The sequence below is a fragment of the Lineus longissimus genome, chromosome 18 (assembly GCF_910592395.1).
Source record: "Lineus longissimus chromosome 18, tnLinLong1.2, whole genome shotgun sequence".
Classification (NCBI taxonomy): Eukaryota; Metazoa; Nemertea; class Pilidiophora; order Heteronemertea; family Lineidae; genus Lineus; species Lineus longissimus.
The window spans coordinates 768092-785876 of record NC_088325.1 but is presented as its reverse complement, the minus strand read 5'-3'; the positions used below and the strand labels follow the sequence as shown (position 1 = coordinate 785876).

At 43.9% G+C, this 17785-nt stretch overlaps 3 protein-coding genes across 4 annotated transcripts; 2 read left to right on the top strand and 1 right to left on the bottom strand.

Moving 5' to 3' along the window:
• Positions 1-65: 65 nt before the first annotated feature.
• Positions 66-3985, top strand: LOC135502278 (leucine-rich repeat neuronal protein 1-like). The gene is made up of 3 exons (XM_064794976.1): positions 66-195; positions 1581-2819; positions 3159-3985. Exons 2-3 carry the CDS (start codon positions 1624-1626, stop codon positions 3490-3492), a joined length of 1530 nt encoding a protein of 509 aa, XP_064651046.1. The 5' UTR covers positions 66-195; positions 1581-1623; the 3' UTR covers positions 3493-3985.
• Positions 3986-9965: 5980 nt separating this feature from the next.
• On the top strand, positions 9966-13177 carry LOC135502510 (uncharacterized). Of its 2 annotated transcripts, none has more exons than XM_064795420.1 (4): positions 9966-10482; positions 10928-11020; positions 11419-11507; positions 11807-13177. In XM_064795420.1, the coding sequence occupies exons 2-4, from the start codon at positions 11007-11009 to the stop codon at positions 12472-12474; spliced, it is 771 nt and encodes a 256-aa protein (XP_064651490.1). In that variant the 5' UTR covers positions 9966-10482; positions 10928-11006; the 3' UTR covers positions 12475-13177. The 2 variants fall into 2 exon arrangements, with proteins under 2 accessions (XP_064651490.1, XP_064651489.1); XM_064795419.1 differs by having other exon boundaries at positions 9967-10482; positions 10923-11020.
• Positions 13178-13280: 103 nt separating this feature from the next.
• LOC135502509 (lachesin-like) lies at positions 13281-17315 on the bottom strand. Its single transcript, XM_064795418.1, has 6 exons — positions 16740-17315; positions 16227-16327; positions 15775-16036; positions 15016-15378; positions 14426-14662; positions 13281-13966 (listed from the first exon to the last, which is right to left on the bottom strand). Exons 1-6 carry the CDS (start codon positions 16792-16794, stop codon positions 13839-13841), a joined length of 1146 nt encoding a protein of 381 aa, XP_064651488.1. The 5' UTR covers positions 16795-17315; the 3' UTR covers positions 13281-13838.
• Between the last annotated feature and the right edge of the window lie 470 nt (positions 17316-17785).

Genomic DNA, 17785 nt, shown 5'->3' with positions numbered 1-17785 from the left:
AAATACAACACAAACTATATGTTATCAGGCTGACCTTTTAGTATATCATCTTGATAACTTGTCCTCGCTGGTCAACGGCTTTTGTAGACAACGCCATTACACAATAAGGACATACGAACGAAACTAGCTTCAAGCAAACTTGGCGAAGGGAAAACGTCGTAGGAATGGAAGTCCCTCTGTGATAATTCAATTAAGGTAATTTTACTTTAGCTTTCGAAATGGATTTTACTAGAAGATTTGCTTTAAAGTTGGCCTATGACCATTCCTGGGCGGTATTCTTCCCGGGCTCGTGCTCAGAAGACAGATTGAGTGTTTCTCGCAAAAAAAGATGAAGTATCTCGATGTCTCGCATTTGCTCACGGCTAGTCACTTGGTTCAAATGACAGCAGAGGGACGCTTTAGTGCAGGCCATCAAGTCCGTCAGTCATGCCAGAGTCTTCGGAATCGAGATGCGCATGAGGCCCTCCATGACCCCTGAGCGCTGCCGGGGAAACTTTAGTATACGAGTAAGCCTACACCTTCGTGAAACGTCTTGTTCGGTAAGGCGAATACAAATGTTCCCATGCTCCCAGCTCAATTCGTTGCAGTACCTCCGGACTGTTGAACCCTTGATCAGGAATCAGTTTGACTTGTGACACCAGTTGGATAGACATTGTAGTGTATAAATCACTATGTCCCATTATCAGATTGCAAATAGACTAACGACAATTGATAAGATATTGCAAGATGAATATCACTTCTAGTGTTGAACATTATATAGTCGGGGTATTGGGTCAGTATTGTTATTGTGTGGGAATCCTAAAGAAGGGGTTCCTTGATAAAAACGATGTGATAAAAACTGCCGCCAGAAAGTCAAGTCCCGCCCCAAAAACCGCCGTCAGAAGACGACACTATAAGAAGTGATTTCCCGAAACGCGCAGAGTTTGGCTTGGGACCTCGCATAGAGTACAGTGCTTTGGAAACCTATTCCGCCCTCCATTGACACCAGGCAATGCCATTGGTCTGTTTCGTCGCACAGTTATCCAAATCACAATAAAGTACGGTACCTTTAAAGATAACCAGGTTCCAAAGTCTCTTTAACGTGTACTCTCTTGACATGGTAGGTATTTTTGGAAACGCATTAGTCCTAAGTATATATTTAATTGTGACTAATTAATTGGTGATATCATTTTCACTTTTGACTCTGACCTTTTTCCGCCAGGCGTTGAAATGTAATTCCTTGCACATCTTAAACCGGGAAATCCGCCATTGCAATTTTAGTCTTCTATGGAGTTCGATTGAGGTGTAGTATGTCCCGTTTCGGGTCACCATTGGCCGTCCTTTGCTGCCCGTGAGATTGAACACTTGTCCAGTCGTTATCTGCAGAGTTCCTGCATTCGAAATATATCCCGTCAGGTCAGCAGCTGCGGAAAATAAGCATTGCAACTTCACCGCATTCGTATCGCAAGTCCGTCATGTGACGCAACGTTGGATCACCATTTTTTAATCCGAGGATCTTCCCAGCGTACAATTCATTATCCGGGAATATCTTTCTCTGAATACAAGAAGAAATAATTTAAATTTCAAATTGTCTTCTTCAGGTAATCAATAGTGAGAGAGCATCACCAAGGCAACGAAATAAAAATGGCCGCCAGAACAACACTTTTCATGTGCGCATGCGTTTTCTACGCCATCGCGGTCCCTGCCAAGGGTATTTGTCCCGATGGATGTTTCTGTGTGGCTTTCGAAACAGACTGTTCAGGAATAGAACTGACGGAATTCCCGAGTGAGAGTAAAATATGGAAGGGGACTGAATACCTTTATCTCAATGATAATAATCTCGACACTGTTGCACGAATAGACCTACCGAACTTAGATGAATACAAACTGGAGAAGAACCGGATTCTAAACATTGAATGGGATGCTTTCGATGGCGTTCCAAAATTAGTCAAGCTCAACCTGTCGCAAAACTTGATATCCGACCTTGTAAAGCAGGAATTTTCATCACTTTCTGTGTTAGAAAACTTGGACTTGAGCTATAATAAACTAAGAAGAATAGGCGAATTGGCTTTTAATGGGATGTTCCTGAAGAAACTGGAGGAACTGGACTTGTCGCATAACGAAATCGAATCAATAGACACAGACTCGTTCGCGGGATTAAAAACATTAAAATATTTGTGGCTGAATAATAACAAACTGAAAAGCATCCAACACCGCCATTTTAATGGCGTTGAGAACCTGTGGTATCTGTTTCTCCATAGCAACCAGTTGCAGACGATAGGAGACAAAAGCTTCTACCCAATGGAAAATTTAGTGACCTTGACCCTGAACAAGAACGCTTTGAAAAGTGTTCAAAAGATGGCGCTGTACAACTTGAAAAATGTTGAGAAACTGGATATTTCGGATAACCAGCTCACGGATGTTCCAGTCGAGGCATTGGATGACCTCTTGTCTTTGACGTCCCTGAACATGGGTGGGAACCCCATAACGAATTTAGCGAAGGGCGATTTTCCGCACACACATAACCAGCTGGTAAACCTGGTACTCTCCAATATGGCAAACTTACAGAACGTTGAGGCGGGCGCTTTTGACAATTTACCAAATTTAGCAAATGTAAACATATCCAACAACCCAAAGTTGACGTCATTACCCCCCACGCTGTTCTTCATGAGCTTCCACAAACTCAGAAACGTAGATTTAAGCAACAATAGCTTGTCCGTACTCGACCGACAGCTGCTGCCATGGGAGAAGTTGTTTACACTCTCTGTCACCGGAAACAAGTGGCGCTGTGATTGCACCTGTCGGTGGATGAAGAACTACACGTTTGAGATGGATCTACGGTAAGTGGTATAATGTCGATGACAATGGGTGTTCTGCATAAAAACGAGTCAAAACTTTTTACTTAAAATTTGTACTTAGTATTTACTGCCATCAGTATGCACTTAAAGTTGTAGTGAAATCTTCTCAAACATTCTCTTCGCAAACCTTTTGGACATCTTGTAGAAACACCAGTCATTTACTCTTCCAACATTTTAGACACCTGGTAGAAGCACCGATTATATACTCTACTAAAACCTTTTTGACACCTAATAGATTCGATTAGCGTTGACCCAAAGTGTAGTCGTGTATCTTTCGATCGGTATGCATACAAAGCAACTAAAATCACCTTCCTTTTTCAGGTGCGCGTCGCCGAGACATTTGGCCGGACGTATGATGGACGACATCCCAGAGTACGAGCTCTTCTGCGCCGATCCCGAAGACAACCGCGGCGGGAAACAACGGGCCTTACGGATTAGCCTCTCCGCCGGGGCCCTCATCCTCAGCATATTCATCATCCTCGCTGTACTCTTCAAGGTCAGGAAGCGCCTGCCTTGCTTCAAGGGAGCTATTAAGTACATTGCGTTGTATAACAACGACCCGCATAATGATCACAGTGGGGTTGTCGTGACCTTCAGAGGTGACAAGGTCGAGACGAAATCCGCTGGTGTTGAAATTGAGAAGGACATGCTGTAAATGACCTTGGAACGGTCACAGTTTTGTCACATTGAACTTGTGATCAGGTTGTATTAACCACGAACATTTCGCACTCGTTTTACAATACGTACGAGTGCTATAGTGGAATTATTGTGACCAACAGATCGAGGTACTGTCGATCGAGACGAAATCAGCAGGAGTCGATCGATTCAAATTTTGCCTCGCTGTCATAAAGGTTTTGCTTTTGTCTTACACCGGCGTATCTCTGTACAAATCTACGACGAGAGGAGGCGCTCCAGATTTTCCCCTGAAACCGGAAGAGAACAAAATTTGTTCTCTTCCGGTTTAGTGCTAGTCTCACTGAGGAACTGTAACAAATGGCGTGGCTTGGAGATTGCATCTGTATTGAAAAAAGTTTGGACTCAGAAATTTTTTCATCCTTCAGAGTTGAATTTTTTCATCAGTTCAAAATTTTGAAAAATTTTCAATACCAAAATTGTTTTTTGGTTGATGATGTTTCTTCATTTTGAGCAGAAAAAAACAAGTGAAAAAATATTTGGACTTGAAATTTGTTTTTATCTGTAGAATGATAAATTTGCCACGATAAATTTGCCACGATCAATTTCTCAATAACAGAAATCATGGCAGCATTCGTCTTTTCACGGCGATTAAGCCCTTTGGTTGGGTTAGAAGGGTGAATTTGGTCATTAGGATCGCCCAATCCATTGGTCGTGGTCTGGGTACCGGAGTGGTCGTGTTACCGGGGTGGTCGCCGACCTGGGTTCCACGGTAACTGCTTTGGTTATGATGCTCATTATACTCCCTACTAATGGGCCTACCTCTGGCCAAGGAACTGTAGCTTCTTTGGTCTGACCCTGATGTTGACCCTGACAAATGTCTCGTGTCTAATTGTGACAAGTGTCCACTCCCAAATTTAACAACATTTGAAATGTAAACAAGTTTTCGAAAAACCAGTCACACCACCAAATCAACAGTAAGCGATGCTTGGCAACAGGACGCGGAATGGACTACTAAACTGTGTGTCTAGGCCTAATGAAAAGCAATATATTTTTAACCCCTAATTACGTCAAAGGAGCATTTAACCAAAGCTAACTAAGTTGAATGTAGGCCTACATATTATGCAACTTGCTTAGACCCCACGCGCTAAGCCATGCTAGCTACTTACAATAGCATATGTGTTTTTCACTTATATGGCCATTTATGTAGATATGTGTTTCACGGACTTGGCTACTGAATGCTTTGGCGAGAATTATAGCTATATTTTGCCCTGATGTCCAGTTTACGATGGAATAATGAAATACTAGAGGGAATATGATACACAGAGGTGGATACATTAACAGGTGAGTGATACGGTACGTTTTTCTATTTTGGTCCATGCAGCAGGACAAGACCACCATTGAATATTCATAGGTTGGAGGTCACAGACCTATCAATTAGACGCGAGTATGTTTTTAACTGTCAAGTGCATATTTGGAGTGGTATTGAAAAGATATTTGGTGTGGCAAGTCTACAGATATAAAGATATCATTTGATGAAAAAAAATTAATTTTGGATTTTGATAATTTGGCAATAGGGGGCGTGTTTTGAGATTTTTCTGCTCGTTGGCTGTAAAGAGTGGAAATATCAACGTCTGTTCATTGTCGATTATCCAAAAAATTCCGTGGTCAGGCTTACTTTTCACCATTTACTTGCCCGGCTCTTTGGAATATCATATCAACATTTCAGATTTACAACCCCACGCACTATCAGATGCGACGCGGTCAAACATTGGCAATTTAGCTGCTAAAAAGCTTAAAAAATCAATGGTGGTCTTGTCTCAGTCTGGTTACTCGAAGGCTATAGCTCTGCCTTTGACCAGGCCTTCAACAGGCGGGTTTCGCTACCCAAACGAAGTTACAATAACGAAGGTCTGTGGTGTTATATTGTTATGTGCTAATTCATGTACACGATACTCGTAATGCATCTCCTGACTTATAATTGGGATTTTTGTAACAGTCGCCGATAAATCATCAGTGCAGTACACTTACAAACTTGTATATCGGATTTCGTTTGACGTTCGTGGCTATTCGTAAGGGTTGCGAAACCTGTGCCAAACATCTTACTATTTGCAAATGATAAATTCCTTTGATGGTAAACTGTACATCTAGTCGGACCGAATCTCAATGCAGGGACGCTTTGCCTCTTATAACCACCGGACCTTTTTAACAAGGGGACGTTTTGACTAAGTGATGAATGGTACTCTTCTTCGTGAATTCAAGGAAAAACTCTGCTTCGTCTCTTACAAAGTATAAACAGGGGAGGTTTTGGCTTCAACGATATCAGATGATAGTTTTGTTCGTAAGTTCAAGGCGAATACTCGAGCCACTCAAGTCAGAGAGTGTCCAGAGCTCTACCTTGGCAAACTTCTCATACATACTGTACTAGCACATGTTTACAGAAAAATGCTACGTGCGTGTGTAGTCAATGAAAGCATTCATAATGAGTGACAAACACTCGCCACTTTGCTTAATATTGTACTTCGGATAGCGGGGGGGAACTGTTAACACTAGTGACTTGGCCACACGCGCAAGGCATGCCACAGTGGTTTCACCAAGTGACTGTGTCAAAACCTTAAGACACCCTGCCCTGACGGCCCAAAAACAGCACTGCTCAACGCCGGCGCAAGTTCACGCACGAGAAGAATGATAACATTATCCGCTCGGGTCGGTGATTTTTCGGTACCAGGCAGGCATCGCTACGTCGTTTCGAACACTTCGTAAGGGTTCGAGAAATTTGCCTAACAAGAGAAGAAACGAGCTCAAACTAAAGTGCCACTTCTGTAGTGTTTTCTTGGGAGTTGTGCATCTAAAAGTGGAATGAAACAATACTGGCAAGACCCGGGAAATGTGATTGTCTCTCCCATCCCGAACCCCTCCCCCAGACAAATGCGATGTATGTCGACCGATTACAGTACATGTATTGAGATATGAATTACCTCCGTTCAATCTACCAGGGTCCGAATGTGTCTATCAACGTCAGATCTGAGAAATGTTCATGACTGATGCTCATGAATACGAAAATGTACTTTTTCTATTTTTTCAGAACACAGGATGGATTTATTCTACGATCACATGGTCACGTGGGGCGGCGAGATCGCATGGTACTGGTAAGTCTGGAGGAGACAAATGTCTATCTGATTTCGCATGGTTTTCATTGGATTTCACGCGGTCACCTTCCACAAACACGAGTTGTCGCCGATTACTCAAAAGAGTCTTACATTTGAACGACATAAATAGTAGCGACTTCTCGGTTTTAACTTCTTCCCCCTTCACAAAATAATAAACCTCGCTAAACGTCGCTGAAGAGAGCACAGTTTGACTGACTTATCCCTAAATGTGCACTGGCACTTCTTTCTTGTTTCAGGATCTTTGCCATCGTGATGGGCGGCGTGGCCCTGATATTCGGCCTCATAGCCTGCATCTGTATGAGCCGACACTACGAGAAGGCGAACCAAAAGGATAACGATGAAGCCGCCCACATCGCTGAGGAGAAGGCGCGAAAATTGGCCAATGAGCGGCGGAGAAGTGTCAAGCCGAGTTCAACGAAAGGTCAGAAGGATACCATGAAGCGGAAGAGGACGCGGACTACTAGCGCCTCTAGTGTCGTCAAGCTGCCACCTTTATTCCCCGTGAGCGAGGAGGGACGACTTTCAAAGTTGGCTGATGCTGAGCAGCAAATGGGTGAATTGTACGGTGAAAAGACACCGAGCAATGGTGCGGCTATTGACCAGAGAAGCCTAGTGCATGGTGCGCCATCTAGTGGAATTGCTAAGTCAAGTGGTGGTAATTATATTGAGGATAAAAATGCAGTTGGAAATGCGCCGCCTGGCCGTGAGATTCGGAATAATCAAAGTTATGACAGCCCAAAAGATTCGCCAAGATACCAGGTAAGGAAGGGAGTTCCGCCTGGTGGAATGCTTCTTCGAGGCAGCGATCACGGAAAACATAAACAGAGACACGGGATTACCACGCCTGGCGGCCAAACCAGCAAACATGGGGCACAAGTGCATGTTTCCGCGCGCGTGCACGAATATGAGAGGTCCCTGACCCCAACAGACGGTACAAGGACCCGGATGGAACCCGATCTAGAATCAGACACTGGGTCAGTGATAGAAATGAGGCCTATGGGGCCAGTAAGTGGACCATACGCGCCCAAAAATAGAATCATTGTCGAGACATCGAGTGAGAACAGTTCGGGAATCGGGAGTTCACTGATGACGATTGACACACAGACAAATATTGTTGCGCCGAAAGAGGGCGTTGTGATCGAAGAGACAGATTATGAGGTACTCACTCGGAAACTCTCGGAACAGGGATTGCTTGACAGAGGCTATGATAATGTTGCGTACGATGACAGACTGGAAGAGACTGTCTGAGGCCGTACCGACGATCTATTTTTGTTATAATGACTTAATTTGAGAACAAAGATGTCCGACATTCGGGTATTTTGTAGTTCACCGTCGGCCGGTAGATGGCAGGGCAAATTTTGTGACGTAGTTCGGACGGTTTGCCATTGTTCCCGACCTAAATGCAACCCTTGCGGGAATAGCCAAAATGTTAGAGAGGTTTAGATTTTGATCCAATAACGATAACGAGTGGTCAGAAATGAAATAAAATTTTGTGACTTTATTGTTTGCCAAGAACAAAGAATGAAATAAAACAACCTAATTGACTTGAAGTGGTCTATCACAAAAAACCAACTTCGTCCTCGTTTTTGTTCTTGGATAAAAATATCAACCTCGCTATTATTCTACTCAGTGCGTCTTAGTTTGTTCTACACTTTTACACGTTCATCCGTCCATGCCAAAATATGAATAGGACTATTGTCTATTTCATGAGAAATCCGCATCTGGTTTTTTGACGGCGTTGTAGGTTAGACACTGCTGCTCAAAAAAGGACAACAAGTGTTGCATGATAAAAAAACCCAGAACATTTCATCGCTTTTTATAAAAGGCGATTAAAAAAATTATGAAAGGAATATGAACACATTTTGTGTAAAACAATTAATATTTATGTAATAAAAAGACATTTTGTAAAATGTTGTTGTTTTAGTAAATTGCATCACCCCGTGTAACACCGGAAAAGGTTTTTGGGCATCAACTTAAAGGCCTTCGCTCATCGTTAAAGATTTGGAATTTGTAATTGAATTTGAAAGTTTGCAGTTCTGTTTATATACATGTACGTATTCACATCGAGTTAATCCGCCAATACCTTACTTTACAAACAAATACCCGTCTTCAGGTAGAAGTGTAATAACATGTACATCGCGTGGCATGGTCGAATTTCACTTCCTACCTGGACACAAGGCCTGCTTGAAAGTGACCATGTAAGGTCTATAATAGTATCCAGGCCATTGAGTCCATATCAAGCACTGTACATATACATTGAATTGGATGTTTACCTGGGGACAAGATTACTGGGGAGTATGCAGTTGTGCGGACCGATACACAAATACTATACATATCGGCGACTGGTGTAACTTAATCTGGCCAGCCTGGCTTCTCTTCGAAGACTCTCTCTAATCTGTAAACATTATTCCGTTTGAAATGTCCTAGAATAGAATATCCGCGAAACAATAATGAAGTTCTATCAGCTATTTTGGCGCGTACGGTCCAGGAATGACCGAACCCACGATAGTGTTATGAAACTACCTGTGAAAACCACTGGCCACGTGCTATCTCATCATTGCATGAAGCTATGACATGAATATTATTTTATGCCTCAAATACGCTGGGCAACAGGTGTTAGTTCAGGTGTTTATTTACCACCGGGGACATAGATAATGCTTTTAGATACATGTACATTCGGAACAGGTGAGTATCATGCTGCTGTCAATAAAACCCCTCCTTCTTAATGAATGGTCACCACGGCATTCTGAACGATCAGGTTAAAAATGTGAGGGCCAACCTGAATGCCTTTTCCTGGCATCTTGGAATGATAATCCAACTCTTCCTCGGCTGATAAAAAGCAGTACTTCGAGAGGTAGGCCTTCTCTGCTGCTCTTTAAGTGCGTTTTGGGTGTGTGTGGGAAATGGGGGCAAATGCAGGCCTAGTGCATCCCCGCCTTAGGCCCTGAAACCTGGATACCAGCACCAATTGAACCCCCTCAGTCAGGCTGAGCCTCAGTCAGTGACAGTGGCTCGGACTCTCGTCTTGAAGTCAAGAGCACGCTGGTTCGATAGCCACTGTGGGCGTGAGACTCGAGGCAGGTGTCTCTTTTTTCTAACTCGCCTCCCTCAACCCAGCTGACAATGAGTACTGGTCAGACATGCTCAGATTCCAGTTCTGGTTCAGCAGCTCATCTGCGGTCTTCTGAAAGGTTTCAGGAAAGCTGACCGGGGTTAGAGTGTAAGTCGGATGATAACCTACATCGTTTTGATATCCGATTATAACCCCCCCCAAAAAAAACCCCACGTTACCCCCCTGCCGTCTATAATGGCATTTTGAAAGGGATGCCCCAGAAAAAATGGCCATCCTCGACTTAAACGTTTTGTACTCTTTCGTTAATTTGTTATACCTTATCAAAAATCTTACATTGGACAACAAGACACAAAGTTCGAGTGCTAAATTCATGATATTCAATTGAGTCACGCTGAGTCATATGGCATGATGTCTTTCATACTGATTGTAAGGTTTGAACAACGCCGACCTAACCCAGAAAACTTGGAGTGTGTTTTGTTGACTATGAACGCATCATGCATGACAAGGCGAACAAGTGTCCACAATATTAACCGCCATTCGTAGCCTGAATGACTTCAAAGCATACACATGTATAAATACCTATGCGAGAATGTAGGTTCACTTTATAATAGTACAACACGTTTTTTCAACTTAAAGCCTATAGGCCTTGGCGTCCAAAGCTGTTGATTTATAGTTTACCTACGGCGAAGAAGGGACTGTTCTTAATTAGGCCTGTGTATCGCACCTGTTAAGTCTGTGTAAGCCGAGGACGCGTCCATGCAAGATTTTCGTAAGTTAAGATTTTATGTTTTTGACTTTCCTCTGATTTCTCTATTCTGTTCATTCCAAGAATCGTTTCAGGCCTCAAAACTTAGATCCCTGTACTGGTTTCCAATGCATTGCACTTGTCACACCCGTACAGTCAGTTTACAACAAAGACTCGTCCCCAGGTAAAATTTCAATCTAATGTACAGTGCTTGATATGGACTCGATCAATGTCTCACATAGCCTGGATACTAGGTCCACTTCCAGCGGGCCTCGTGTCCAGACAGGACTAGAGGTGACATTCTACCATGCCAAGCAATGTACATTTTATTACGAGTTCACCTGAAAACGAGTATCCAGTTATAAACAAGGTTACATGTATATCCTAAAATGGCGTTTTCAGTTAAAACTCCTGGTAGTTTCAAACTGGTAAATCACCCCGGTAAATGACAATCTTCGTTTTAGGATAGGAAGTCTGTAAAGAAGATGAGAGCGTCCCCTCCTGCTAATTGACGCCGTATTATTGATAGTCTTCTGTGATACAGTACCATGGAGTGGTTTTGGTATGTAGTCATGTCATACTTTGTTTCCCAGACAATCTATCCTAGGACATCCCAAATATGTACATCGGCATTTACATGGCAGTCTTTATTGAACGATTCTGCTGTGATCAAGTGTCTGTGACATGACATACTAAAACGTAGAGTATCCGTCCTTATGCCTTTTGAACGACACGAGTACGGCCCACTTCCTATGAGAGGCTGGAGAAGGTTGCGTGGTAACCGACTGCTCAGGGCCCGCATTGGTTGTGAAGGTGACACTTCAAGCGCTCCCCCAACCCAAAACATATACAGTGTCATCGTTCATGGCTTTAAAAAGCAACAACTCCAGATCAAGATAAGAAGTATAGGCTGCACAATTTACACCAACATGCTTTTTGAACCGTCTCCGTCTCCTCCAGGATCTTCGCCTTCACGATGGCGGCGGTTTGCTTAGTCGGCGGCCTGGTGTGGAGCATCCTCTGGCGGAAGAGGGAAAACAGGGCCCTACGTAAGTACATGTACTCGCAATCTCCCAATGAGACAAGAGCTAGCATTTGCTCCGTAGCAAAAGTACGCCCGTAACGGTGCTAGTGTGACAGGCAACCGATCATAATGGCGAGGCTTGGAGATTGAAGTAGGCCTACTCGTTCTGCAGCCGAGCTGCCTGATCAGCCATCAAGTGCGTTTTGTGTACGCCGTTTACTGGCATAACTGTTTTTCTGGGAAATCGCTTATACTCCGCGCAGTAAAGGCTAAACTTCTTATTTTTCTGCGCTGCATTGATATTTGGTGTCTTCTATCTTTCAGTGGAAGCACTCATTTTGCACGAGGAAGATTTGGCGTCCCGGCGTGCCAGCCGACGACTGTCTGAAATCAGTCAAGCGACCACACAAGAGGTCGGAGTAAGGCCTTCCGCCACCCCATCCGCATCGAGCTGTCAATCACTCCCGAGCACATCCAGTAAGGACAGACTGTATCAGGCCAACAATAATGAGATGGAGATGGCAGTGATGGCCACGCCCACTGTTGCAGATGACAATTCGGTTGACAATGGTCGAGTCACGCCTTGCGACTCTGATTGGCGGGCAAGTCCCCGCACTACTGAGAGTAATACGGTCGATACCGACTTCACCGGCAGTGTGAGCTCCCGTCCTACATCTGCATCGAGCGGAAATACGTCAAACAAGGGGGATGCAACGGAAATTGACAACAACAACTGGGCCACGCCCGCTGTAACATTCAGCGACGCCACCAAGCGGGGAAACTGGAAAGTAAATCGGAAGTCGCGGCTGGAGGCAGACGACGATTCGAAGGATGCTAAGTATAAACTGATGCAGAATGAAAATTATGATGCTTCGAGGGTGTCAGGGACTGTAAGGTCGACAGATCAGGATCCTGAGAAGGGCCTGATCTTGAATCCCGCGCAGTCCTCCGACGAGTCAGAGGACGAAGTCTCCTTCTCAACTAAGATGTAATTGTTGTTCATTGATTTTTTCCGGCAGGTCGCCATCTTGGTAGCCTCGTAGAACATCTAAAACGTATAGAACTGTATCAGTTTCTACCAGGCTATGTTGAAAACCAAGGTGGCGCCTGGTATGGATCAACGAAATAGGAATGACATGCTGGAATATGATGGTGTTCGAGAAATTGTCTCAAATCCTGGATTTTCACATTTAGAAAGTGAGACGTCTCAGGAACCCATCGAATAGTGTTATATTGTGGATAAAAGGTATCGAGCTTAGCAATGTCTGCTTAGTTTTACCTTTTTTAGAGAAGGGTTGCGTCCTTAGATGCCGCTGCAAGGGAAATTATAGTATTTTTAACCCGGTAAAGGTCCCTATCAATGTGCTGTGTAGACGCGATTTAGCCGGTTTCGGTTCGTCTGTTTCACATAGGTCTATTACATGTAAAATAGGCCTTTTGTACTGGCACCCTTCAAGCGGCTTAATAGCATCTACACAGTATATACGCGCCTCGGTAAAAGTTTCACTCCAAAGGCCATTTTACGAGACGGACGAACGTCGCCAAAGATATCAAAGGCATTGCATCAGTAAGAGGAGCAGCAATTCGGACTGATGAAACAAACCCATACCGCATTTTTTCAAGAAGAAAAAAACAAAAACTTTTTAATGTTTATTCAATCACTTATATGTAGTTTATTTTCCTTGAATAATAAAATGTGTACCCAGTAAAGTTGAACAAGAATAATTTGTACGCTAAAAATCTCTCCTACAAAAACATAATGCATATTTTTAGTTGAACACACATGGACCATCCCTGAGATAGCTACACAGACTAAATGATTCTGTGTCCACGCTATATAGTTGGTTTAGGAGTGCGTGTCATTCCTCTACCTCATACGTGTAATAGGCATATGTATGCTGACGCACCTCAACCGGCTTAATAGCATCGCTATTAAGCATTATCTTTCAAAGTCAGTCCGAAAAATCACGTGTCGGATCAGTTCCAAGTTTGTGAATGTCGACTGGCTGTCCTCAAAAGTCGCCATGCCGATCTTCCGGCGTTGTGCGTCAGTATCCACAAGTCGGCAAGAAAGTCACCAGCATGAGAAACACCGAGGCTTTGTGCACATCCAAAGTGTCGCCAGGCGGTGGCTTGATGAGCACACTAATGTTTCGCCTCGCATGGGCAGCTTGAAGGGAGACGCAATGGAGTGCCCATGGTAAGGCAGTGGTCACCAAGTCTGCTGGTGACGGGCTGCCTTTCGTTGCAAGAGTCTCGACGGTGAATTTGTTTTCATACACGAGCCAGGAGACACTTTGGGTAACTTATATAGAGTGTTCTCCACTGCCAATTATTCCGGCGTGCTCCAATATTTCTACACGTGCAATACGGAAATAACAACTGCCGCCATTGTTATTGTTAGTGCGGTCAGCGGCTGCGTGATGTCAGCAGATCCAACAACCGAAGAACGTGAACAGAGCGGTCCCTGGCAAGTTGGGGTGTCTGAAAAACAGAGACGAGAATATATATACATGTACATGTAAAAAGTTGTAGAATTGAACTGACACTAACCGAGTTTATATTTTCATTGCACATCGCTGTTGAACACTGTGCGCATGCTCAGATCTGTCAAAGCAAAGATGGCGCCACTGTTGTAAAATCGATGAATTCGCCTATTTGCAGATTAGCATCTATTGAGGTCGAGTGGTCTAGGGGAGCCAAATACAATAAGACCCAACACGGGTGGCGCTGATTGGATACTGATATGTTCAGGCTCTGTTGATTTCGAGGTCACGTACGAAGTGATGTCGCAAACATCAAGTCGGCCATTTTGTTGCCTCACAACAGAGATTCACCACTAGAGGCGCTGATCAGGAAAGAGGCGAATTCTTCCAAATAAGTTGCCTCAACATAACATCAGACACGCTTTCTTTTTGAGAAAGAATATGCTAATCAACTTACAAAACACTTCTACGGATTGGCTACTCGTTCCATAGATATTGTTCGCCGAGCAAGAATACTCCCCGTAATCATTCATTTGCAGGTTGGCAATTCGTAACGTCATCATAAAATCGCCGTCATTGGTGCTGCCGCCTGGTGGCATTAGTAGAGTATTAACCTCGTGCTTGTTGTCGTCCAAGATGGCGTATCGGGCATCTCCGCTGATCTTATACCACGTCATATCCGGTTGTGGACTTCCTGGAAATTGAAGGCAGCAACGTTATTTTTTGCAATATTTGTATATTATATGAAAATATGACTTGGTGGACGAAGCATGGTCTAAAAGCATGGTCTCTTTTGCAATAAATCCCTGAAAAATCATTGAATGATTGAGCAGGACAATATCAAGGGGGACTAAATTGACATCTCGCCGGTGTAGAAATTAGATGTGTCCTCGGGAACAAAGAATTCTAACAAGCGATATAATCTCTGAGGGTCATTGGAACCAAAGAACAATATACACCATAATCCGTCAGAATACGCTAGAGCCGGACACTTTTCCAAGGGGACATTTTCTACTTCTACACTGGCCTTATGATCAAAATCCTTACCTGTTATAATGCACGCGAGTTCGACCTCGTAGTTTTTATCTGGCGCTTGTCCAACAGCACGACGAAAGGGTGTCACCCTGGGTTTGTGGAAAACCTGGACTGTGATGTCATGGACGGCCGGTGGCCTGACGTTGTTGTCTGCCTTGCACCTATACACCCCCGAAACCGCGTCGCCGATATTCTTCAGCAGGATCTGGTTGCCGTAGTACGTCGTTTGGCCGCCAGGGAGTGGCTTACCGTTGGGTCTCGACCACGATATCTTCGGCGCTGGGACTCCGGACGCCTCGCAGTTAAGGATCGCATCTGTGCCCTCGGTGACATCAAGACGAGGAGTCGATGCTGTTTCATCAATACTTGGCGGTGCTGAAATGATTTAAGTTCAGTCAAGCCGTTATTTCTCGTTCCCGTAGGAGCAACAATCAACATGGCGATAAGCAGTCGCGAACGAGGTTTAATAGTAAGGTTTTGCAACCATCCGGTTAGGCCCTCGACGACGTTTATCTATTATTCGGGTGAACTCACACAATAGAGAAACGTCGCCGTAGGGCCTAAACGGGTGGTTGCAAAACCTCACTAATTGTCAAGGTTCGACATTTTGTCCAAACAACTCATGTACACCTGCGCATACTGTTGAAACTGATCACTGTTGCGTAGCAATATAACAAATCACGGATTTCGATACATGATATACGAAAAGAAGTCCGTTATCAACTAGATCCTCCAAAGATCGTAATAAAATGGCTTTCGGAACGCACTTACACTGTACAATGAGAAGTCCACTCTGTCTGGCATAGGAATCGAAGTCTAATCCATCGATCATAAGCATGCATTGATAAGTGCCAGAATCCGTGCTTTGCAATGCCCGCACCACCAACGTGAAAACCCAGCCTTTGGAGGCAGCTGGGGTCACCAACACTTCATATTTGGTTTTCCCACTCATGAGCCGCGGGTTTCGGACGGTGATATCTTCATCCATAGATATCGGCGAGGCCGTATCGCCGTTTATTTTCTGCCAGATGACCTGCAACCGTGAAAAAATAAAGTCATCACTACCATAAATGAATAAACCTGAAGGTACGATCCATCACTATAGCGTTGTGTTTTTCCCCACATTAGCCATAGTTTGAAGATGAAGATGTTTCGTCCATAGATGTCATGTCTCCGTCCGTAGGGTTTACGAAACATGCCGAATTTCGATGCTGACCACGTACCTTTGACCTACTTCTTGAAAGGATGGTACAGCTAAGTTTTCCATCCATTCCCGCCGACTTGGTTTCTGTCACGATGTTGCTCGTGATTTTGTTGGAAAGAACTTAAAACGAAGGGAAGGAATGATGGTTAAGGAACAGCGAGTCTGATTACAAAAAGTTTGGTTCTTCATTCAAATGGTTACAAGAATAGAATGCATGGACGCAAAAGCATTTTGGAGCATGACCGGCAGAAGGTCTCCTCTATCAAGTAAGATTTATAGATGGAACCTCCTTGACTGTTCCAGCTGACAAGGGCAGGACAAGCTATCATCTTCCGACCCCGTAAGCGGGCACAGCAAGATGCAGTCCCACTATTCAACAGTTACTGGATAGGTGACAACGACGTATGCTCTTGCAATATGGGACAGAGACAACCAGCCAGCAGACTGCCCACTGCACGAAGTCCACAGACAATGATGATTTTCAAAATGGTGGAGAAGTTATACTATAAAACTATGAAAAATGAATCCTTACCCGTATAAAAGCTGAAAAACACCACCAAAACAACCAACTGGACAAAGTTCGCCATTTTTTGCGAACGCTCAGTTCATTCACTTAAAAAATATTCGGCAGTTGTCTAAAAGCAAAGAAGTTTTATTATAGTAAAATAGAACCTCCTCGTTTGAAAACGTGTCTTATCCGCTCACAATTGACAGATGTATTCCGAATTATATCCCTTTTAAACTCGAAAGTATCCCTTCATTAAAACGTATTCCTTTGAAGAATGTATCTGTTTGTCGTATCCACCGTATCTCTTTATCCGATGGAGGCACTATAAAACTTCCTTGCTTATCCTAGCTTTGCTGTTGTCTTCAGGCTGGAGAATATGTTGTGGCGGAACGCCTGGCAAGCTTCTGTGATGCATGCAGACCTATCCGGCGTCTACAGTGGCCACTCTTACATCCCTGTTAAAATCGGAAATATCCCTGAATATAACCACAGACTATAAAAGTCACTGTGAAAACGCATTCCCTTTGAAGAATGTATCTTTTCTCGTATCCACCCTCACTTTTCCTATATCTTCGTCTCCACACTTGTAAACAAGTTGTGGTCAAGCGTCCGGTTCGCTTCTATGAGTGATGCATGCCGACTAGTAAAGACCTTAACATGTATTTGACCAGTATTATGTTGAGCGTTTAACATGTACTTAGCATGCATTGTCAAATAGTTTGCATTCAGACCTTTTCTAAAGAAGCAATCACCCAATCCCCTAGGTGTATGCATTGTACATGTACATTCACCAATTAACACAATGTAACTTAACCCCGGGGGCCTATATTGTTTCCCAACGAGTGGTCTATACGCCCTGGCCCTGTTTGTACATAGTCTGACTGTCGCTAACTTTTTTAAAAACTTGCGTTCGCGGCCATTTCTCTTGGTTGTGCGGAAAAATCAGCTCGGACAACTGAAGGGCCCTGTGACGAGTTCGGTCGCGCAGCGCGCCTCTCGGCAATCAGAGTAACTGATTCACCAGGTGGGGCCAAATATGACATGATATTACATGTATATCTCTACTTTTC

What these genes read in the sequence shown, in the direction of transcription:
- LOC135502510 (XM_064795420.1), top strand. An exon ending in GAGGGAAAACAGGGCCCTAC is followed by an intron (nt 11,508 to 11,806) that starts GTAAGTACATGT and finishes TCTATCTTTCAG; the next exon opens with TGGAAGCACTCATTTTGCAC.
- LOC135502278 (XM_064794976.1), top strand. Translation starts at nt 1,624, where the DNA reads ATGGCCGCCAGAACAACACTTTTCATGTGCGCATGCGTTTTCTACGCC. An exon ending in ACGTTTGAGATGGATCTACG is followed by an intron (nt 2,820 to 3,158) that starts GTAAGTGGTATA and finishes TTCCTTTTTCAG; the next exon opens with GTGCGCGTCGCCGAGACATT.
- LOC135502509 (XM_064795418.1), bottom strand. Translation starts at nt 16,794, where the DNA reads ATGGCGAACTTTGTCCAGTTGGTTGTTTTGGTGGTGTTTTTCAGCTTT. An exon ending in GTTTTTCAGCTTTTATACGG is followed by an intron (nt 16,328 to 16,739) that starts GTAAGGATTCAT and finishes CTTCGTTTTAAG; the next exon opens with TTCTTTCCAACAAAATCACG. An exon ending in CCAATCCGTAGAAGTGTTTT is followed by an intron (nt 13,967 to 14,425) that starts GTAAGTTGATTA and finishes TCTGTTTTTCAG; the next exon opens with ACACCCCAACTTGCCAGGGA.